The sequence below is a fragment of the Diplotaxodon limnothrissa genome, linkage group LG20, assembly GCF_057381915.1.
Source record: "Diplotaxodon limnothrissa isolate DT_005_m linkage group LG20, D_limnothrissa_male_GT1.1, whole genome shotgun sequence".
Lineage (NCBI taxonomy): Eukaryota > Metazoa > Chordata > Actinopteri > Cichliformes > Cichlidae > Diplotaxodon > Diplotaxodon limnothrissa.
In genome coordinates, this window is record NC_140615.1 from 7,855,483 (window position 1) to 7,863,364 (window position 7,882).

The 7,882-nt window shown below is 40.7% G+C and overlaps 1 protein-coding gene across 1 annotated transcript; it reads left to right on the forward strand.

The window, feature by feature from the left end:
* Positions 1–5,828: 5,828 nt before the first annotated feature.
* Positions 5,829–7,435, forward strand: LOC146610454 (uncharacterized). The gene is made up of 3 exons (XM_085345408.1): positions 5,829–6,542; positions 6,656–6,824; positions 7,336–7,435. Exons 1-3 carry the CDS (start codon positions 5,852–5,854, stop codon positions 7,433–7,435), a joined length of 960 nt encoding a protein of 319 aa, XP_085201534.1. The 5' UTR covers positions 5,829–5,851.
* Positions 7,436–7,882: the final 447 nt, after the last annotated feature.

Genomic DNA, 7,882 nt, shown 5'->3' on the forward strand with positions numbered 1-7,882 from the left:
TTGTCCATCTCTGATCAGCGTATGCTAAAGATTTGCCAGCTAAGCAAAATTGCCTGAGCCGTTTCCTGCTTCTTTCTCTGCCGGCTTTGTTGTAGAGGTAAACCTGGCCTCCCAGAAAAAAAGACCCTTTAATTAGCTTGAATAATAGCCATGCATGTGTGGACTTAATCCCTTTGGCTAGCGCTACTCCGTTAATGGTTTCCTTGTCACTCACTGGGCACTGCATGAAAGCACGATCTGCTTTTCACTCCCAACACCTTTCTTTCTTTCTGCGCCGTCCCTCTTACTCTCACCCGCCACTCCATACCCAAGCATCCTTCCTCCTGCTGACCACAACAGGTTTCCTCTTTTATTCATTCCCTGCAGCCCTCGTCTTTTGAGCTCCTGAATTATGATGAATCTGCCCCTAATCTTTGATAGAAAACTCTTCTCACTCTTCAACAAATGAAAAAAATTATTCTCTGTGTTCGTGTTAACTAGAACAGAGAACACTAGATCAGAGTGGAGATGTGCTGAGAAAGCAGTTGTTTGTTAATAAATGTTTTCAGGGCTGACACGAACGGCACTCGTGCACAAACGATGTTAAACTGGTTTTGTCACAGCTTGAAGGGAACCTTTAACATTATGAAATTTTGATATTTAGCGTGACAGCTGACATTTAATATCCACTTGCTGTCTTTATGCTTCATCACTGAACTTTGGATGAAATTTGCCAAATGCCATTTGAAGGGTCACAGGACAAATGCACCGTTCTCTCTGCTCTTAGTCTACATTTTGTCTCCTCCCCCCATCACCGACAGCAGAGCAGAACTGAAGCCATATAGAAAAGCGCTTCACCTCCAAAGAGTCTTAAGATGTAAATCAATAAGAGATGGAGCAAGGCAATACATTTTCATTGTCGAGGCTCAGTGTGAACTGCCGGTGCATGACCTGCTCCAGAGGGAGACTCTTCTCTGTATGTGTGTCTCTTTTTGAACATTTGTTTTGTTCCTGTCTCTGAATGCCACCAGCAAATAAGGCCCAGGTTTAATATTAAAGGACAATAAATAGCCACGGATGTCTATAGGTGAAAGTCGCTCTCCCCTGCAGTTCCAGGGGCCTGGTATAAATCTTTTAAATTATAAATCAATAAATAGTTAATACAATAATAGGAATCTTTATAAATATTTAAGTAAGAGGATAGAGACAGAGTGGAGGCTGAAGCAAAGAGACGGAGGAGCTGTGTGTGCTACTGAGTGCGCAAAAAAAGATTATACACACCCATGCAGATTAGCCACGAAAACACAAAAAGGCAGAAGTATGCCCACGGAAAGGATGTTTCTGTACATGAATGCATTATTTCTGGACATTTGTATATACAATCAGAAAATAATTAACTAAAGTACTACTACAACACTGCATTGTTGGGCTTTGGGATTCATAATAGAAGAATATAAAAAACAGGTAGAAAGGTTGCTAACATAAGCCAGATGCTTCCACTGACAGGGTTGGTTTTTACACAATAACTGCATGAAAGAAAACATGGAAAATATCTATTAAAAGACCACTTGCACACATATTTCCCTCCTCCCCTCTGCCTGTTTATCCTCCCATCCTTCTATCTCCCTGACAGCCCTAACATTGTTCCCCCTCGCCGTCGGGAGTTAATTTGCCAGAACATTCACGGTGCACACTGTGATCACCTAGTGAATACCCCCATAATTCTCTCTGCCTCTGCCTCTCCTTCTCATCCAGCCATGGAAATGACACCGAGAGGCTGACAGTTCAATTTACCCATAACTGATGGTGGCTATCATGGCGGCACTGTGCGCCAGCCCTTTCCTGTTGACTTTTATTTTTACCTACCGAGAGAGATGCTGCTGGAGCGCGTCCCGCCATTCACCCTTCTAGGCTCCAGCGGCGCCTCCTCTCCTCATCATCACTGCTGGTTCTCTGGGGAGAGATGCTGCCACTTGTTTATGTGGCCCTGTCAGTGCCCCCCCTCCCAGCCATACGCATTATTCCACCCTGTGTACTTATCAAGCAAAATATTCTTCCATTGCCACCCCTCCTCTTCTCATCTCCCTGCTCTTCATAACGTAATGGAGGAGTTATTGATCTATATCCTTGGTCATGATGCCTGTCAGCTGGTTGTTGTTACCCCCTCATCATGCCATTGATATACTCCCCCTCCTCCTCTCCTCTTCCAAATGATTTTCTCCTTCCTCTCGCCTCTTTTCCATTATCCAGCTCCGCTTTACATAAATCCACACGGTCATTAGATCCATCAAAAGCTAATGAACATCATCCATTTCCACCACCCTTGTCTCTTTCTCTTTTTTTTCTTCCAGCTAGGTTACTTTCTCTTGCCTCTGCATGCAGGTACTGATGTGCACACATAGAATATGTGCATACAGTACATGCAACGTTACCACCACATATATTCATTTGCCATATCCTAATCTTAAATTTGATGGGATATACAGATGACAAGCTTTTGATAATTTCACTATGCAACTTCCTATTGTGCTGTAATTGGGCTACAAATACAAGAGAAGAAGATCTGAAGATCTTTTGTAAACTAGAGATGCCTTCATTTTATCATTGCGTGGTTTTTAGGTAAGTAGATGGCAGTGTTACTCCTTTACAATTAAATGTGTGGCAAAGTGTACAGAGTCAAGGAACACTTTAAGTCCACCTCTGTGTCTGAGACACACACACACACACACACACACACACACACACACACACACACACACACACGCACACACACACACACACACACATCTGCTCCCGTTCTCTCCCGAGGAGATGATGTTCATCTCGACATAATTGTCAGCTGTGGCATCTATTTATGTCATTCATTAACCCCCGCATCACCTTTGCTAATAAAGAACTGCACTTATAATAAAACAATTATAGATAGGGGATAAATTGCACATCTAGCCCTTCACCCCACTGTCTTTCTTTTCATTTTCTCTAATAGATGTAGACATGTCTAGTTATACTGTCTTGAATTGTGTCAAAGCAGTGCTTCCATCCTAAGAGTGTGCCTGACAGATGAATGATGACACAGAGACCCATGTGTCTTACTTGTAATGCTAACCAGGAAGTCAGTTATGTGCTCATCACATCAGTGTCTGTAAAATGAGCGCATCTGTCCCTTTGATGATGTATGAATGTCTATAATGGGGGAAATATACAGCCGCTGCTTTGTCAATGAGCAAAGTGCTAGGCCTGGAGAAAGGCTAACTGTGCAGCATATTGGGTTTTTAGTTGGTATTGCTACATGTGTCCTTCTGTGTGAAATCGTATTAAACATATTGCAAGCACCTGAAGTCTCAGCTCCTCTGCTCACGGCCGACGGTCACAGAATCTGACAGATTTCAGAATGCAGCATATCTCGATGTTAATCACAGACAGTGCTTCTCTGCCTTCAAACGTCCAATTTAACTGCTGGCACTGAGGCGATATAAAGGTGGGCACACAGGGGTACACAGGTTTCTCTCTGCAATTTGATCTAATCAGGGTCTGATTCACATTCAGTCAGGACACCATGTGAGAAAGCAGCTTTGAAAAGTGTGCCAATCAGCCGAGCAGCAGCCAGAGGGGACATCCAGCATTTATGGTGAGGACCCGTAGCTTCTATAATCTGAAACAAAATGGGAACTTTTTGGGATAACAAGGCTTTTTTGTCTCTTCTATCTGCAGGGTGGTCTTGACACATTTAAGGCCTACCTTAGTTGTGTAATTCGGGGAATGACATTGTTTTAAAGGGGACTTTTTTTCCCCTAGCCTGAATTTGGTGATGCTGTAACCAGTAAAACTAACAAAATGATAACAAAAACCTACTATTCAAACTACATAATCTACTAACATATAGGGAATAGTGCGGGGTTTTTATTTGTGCAAAATAACATAATTATTCCCACAACACTGCTAATGTCACAAGTTGTCTCCTGGACAACCCTGCATTATGTTAGAATGAATCCTGGATGCAGTGCATTTCAGTGGTCAGCTACAACTGGCATAATGATAGACTTCATTATGTCCCTGTTGCTTTATACAGTGTGCCTGTTATTACTTTAGCTTGAGTGACATTAAATTTTCTTTATTTTATGTAAGAACACATTATCGTCCCATATTTTGTGAATAAGCCTCGATATCCCGATTTTACAGTATCAGTATCAGAGCAGTAAACATACAATATTGTATTTGTGTGTCTGTGTGTTGTGTTATATGAGGCTATTATGAACCTGACTGTGGAAGAAATCCTCACTCAGCACCTAGTGAGCCTTAAACTGCAGTCATAGCACTGTAAAGTAATGGGAGGGAGAGAGAGAGAAAGAGGGGCCTGGAAAAAGTGAATTTTCAGCAGATTTTAGGGAAAACATTCCTCCTGCTTCCTCTGTCAGCTCTGTTTAAACATCACAGCCTCCCTATCCCGACCAGCAGGCCATTTGAATATTTAAGCAGAAGACGATGAAATGCATCCCAAACACAGCCATGGTTAATGTTTAAAGAGAAAATAATGGAAATGCAATGTCAGGATCACACCAGTGAGAATCAAAAATGTGTTTTATTAAGGGGAATATGACTAAATAATATATTAGATGTGCGTGTTTTACATCATTCTGAATAGTGAAACATCCCTGAATGGGTGGGATGTATACGAAGTGGCGACAAGCCCGGGGTAAGTAAACAAACGAGCAAACAAGATGTTTTAATGGATAGCACACACTGTAAAAAAGGGCAGTGAAATTGACATAAAAACCATGTAAAACCCCTACAGAAATGTATAGTAAACCCCAAAACACAACTTTCCTGTTTCGATCACAGTGAATTATTGTAAACCTTTAAACAGAATGTTCCTGTTATATTTACAACATGAATGTGTGATTATAATCAAATTTATTGGTTAAAACTACAAATACTGTGAATAAAAACAGTGAAACACCGTAATACTCATAACCAAACAATCATGTTAATTTGACATGCAAATACTGTAAAAATCACAGTTTTAGTCAGTTTTTCTTAAAAACACATGACGTATATGTAAGTCACTTTACAACTGCATGGATGTACTGGGCCTACTTTTAACATGATTCATGAAATGATGCAAAGTCATGGATAGGACTAATAAAAATGTTTTCACAGAAGATGTCATTGTGAACCTGAGAGGTTGCCTCTCCATTTATAGGCTATATAAAAATATACAATTAAAATTGTTTACATCATGTTTTTTTCTTAAATCATTTGCAGCCTATTGTAGGGTAACCAATAAGAAATTATTATTTAACGACTAAGTAATGCTTCTGTCATAATGCTTGTATTCTTTATGTTTCTTTTAATTGCAATGTGATACTTAGACTAGAATACTTTTTTGGGTTAGGTCAGCAATGTCTCATTATTAAAGGCTAAACAAACTTACAGTGCCTCCCATAGGATCTCTATGGTGCCTCATCTCCACAGAGCTGTAAGCTACTTCAGGCCACTCACAGTTGCACTGAGCGCGCCTAATTTTGAATGTGCATCTGAAGCTCGTCTCTGATTGGATAATGACGTGAGGGCGGGAGGAGAAGAGCGCCTAGTTCACGACTATAGCTAACGAGCCAGCACGAGAGAGAAGACGGGAGAAGAAAACATCGAACTTTCAGCAACTACGTTGTTAGGACAAATTACAAACATACGATTTCAAGTGTTTTTTGAGGATCTGTGTTTGTTCGTCAGAAAGTCTGCACGGTAAGTTCAATATCTTGGCGACGTTTTTTCGAGATAAAAGCACCAGTTGATATTTAGACCAAGGCTCATAACCTAGCGCTAGCATGCTAGTTCAGCTGAAAAGCACAGGCAAACTTTAGAAATACTAAAAATGATCATCTGCGTCTTTTGTAAAAAGGTATTGGTCACATTAAGAGGCTATGTACTACATTGCAGAGTGCATAAGAATGAGCCTTGTTGTATTTTTAAATGTGTTGGCGCCAATTGCAGCCAAACATTCACCACGTACTCTGCTTTCAAGGGGCATTTTTATCGTGTGCACAATGCACCTGCACTTCAAGCTACTCCTAAAGCTCTTGTTGCAGATTTAAAATGTGCAGTTTCATTATGTGCCCGCCATTTTCAAACAGTGAAAGAGCTAGTGTCTCACTTAAATGATCATATTGCAGGGGGCAGGTCTGTGTCATGTCCAGTAAGTGGTTGTAAGCATATGTTTACAAAAAAGTCATCATTTACTTCTCACATGTGTAGGAAGCATAAAGCTTGTTCCCCAGATGGTATTGATGACATGTACAAGGAATCTCGTCCTCAGCCCCCAAATGACAGTACAGAATATTCAGAAAACGCACATGAAACCATGGCATCTGCTAGTTCAGCCAGTGATATGCCAGAGAAGGATAGTCATTCTTATCTCAGAAACATGTGTCTCTTTTACCTTAAACAGCTACTCAGCTACTTTGAAGAGAAGGAGGAGTCCATGCTTCTCTGTGTTGAAGATACATGTCTGGCAGATGAGGTACAACTGGAGCAAGTGCCTCTGACACCCACTATTATCATGTGTGGTAAGTCTGTTTCATAGCTCTCTCTCTCTCTTTTTTTTTTAAGTGCATTTTTTATAGAATGTCATGTGACTGCCGTGTTTATTGATATAACCTGTTAAATAATTTCTTCACAGGACAGTCCTGCTATTCCTCAAGAAGATACATGCTGAGTGTTGATCGGCACCTCGTCAGCACAAACATATCCTCCTTCATTTCTGCACTGTGCCTCATGTTCGGGAGCTACTACAATTTCAACATCCATTATCCATCTGAGCTGGCTTCCACTTTAGAGTTTCTTCAGAGGTGAACAAATATGGCTTTGTTATTTCTTATAACTGAGACTCTGGGATCTGGAGTCTGGCTTTGATGTGGTTCGAGTCCAGGTCTGGCTCTGAGTCTCGGTCGGCTTTGGAGCTGGTTTCAGTTGTTTTTTCTGTTTTTTGTTGTTGTTTTTTTTGTTTGTTTGGTTTTTTTAAATACATTAACAGTCTGAATCTGGGTCCAAGCCTGGCCGAGACTCAGGGCTAGACCAAGCGTCAACTGACGTCTGACTACCTATAACCTTTGCTTTGGATTTTAACAATGCTAAAGTGTGACATATCACTGCAGAAGACACTCGTGAAGGGTGCCAATACTTTTGACCATGCATTGTTCACTTCCCCACAGCATTTTGGTTATACTTTGTCTTGAACGTGGTCATGGCCATGACTGTATATATATGTATATACTTAATTTTTACTTACTTTGTATGTGTATTTTAACTGATCAATTATAAAAATGCTTAATAAACTTTTATATGATTGTTATTCTACAGGTGTTTCTTCTCCATAAACCCAGAAAAAGGAACCAAAGTAGAGAACAAAAACTCAAAGCGTCGTCTCAGTGTGAACCCTCGAGTCCTCACCCTGATTTAGGATCTCGCCGACCACGAGTGGCGCTAAGCCTAAATCTTGACTCTCTGTGGACTGTTAGTTTTACCTTGTTAATTTTGTTCCACAATGTGTACTGGAACCTTTTACTGGTCGAATGCATGAAGCCAATTCATGAAGATGTTCTTTCTTTGTAGGAATGTTCTTTATTTACATAAGAAAAGAAAAAAAACAACATGCTGCTACTGCAGTGTTTCTAGACCACATGTGTAGGTTTGTTTCACCACGTGGTTTTGCTGATGTTTTCTGACCAGGGCCATGGTTGTGGTGACAGCAGGGTGCGTGTTGCGTTGCATGGTGATTATGATCATTTTTGGCACAATATGTGTTTTTTGTTTTAAAGTCTTAACAGGTTATTTAACTTTTTCTGGTGGAGGGTCTAACAAATGCTTGTTTCATGAACATGGTTCTTGCTTTGCAGGAATGTTCCAC

Coding starts and splice junctions, on each gene's coding strand:
- LOC146610454 (XM_085345408.1), top strand. CDS start 5,852: ATGATCATCTGCGTCTTTTGTAAAAAGGTATTGGTCACATTAAGAGGC. Junction 6,543..6,655: donor ACCCACTATTATCATGTGTG/GTAAGTCTGTTT, acceptor ATTTCTTCACAG/GACAGTCCTGCTATTCCTCA. Junction 6,825..7,335: donor ACTTTAGAGTTTCTTCAGAG/GTGAACAAATAT, acceptor GTTATTCTACAG/GTGTTTCTTCTCCATAAACC.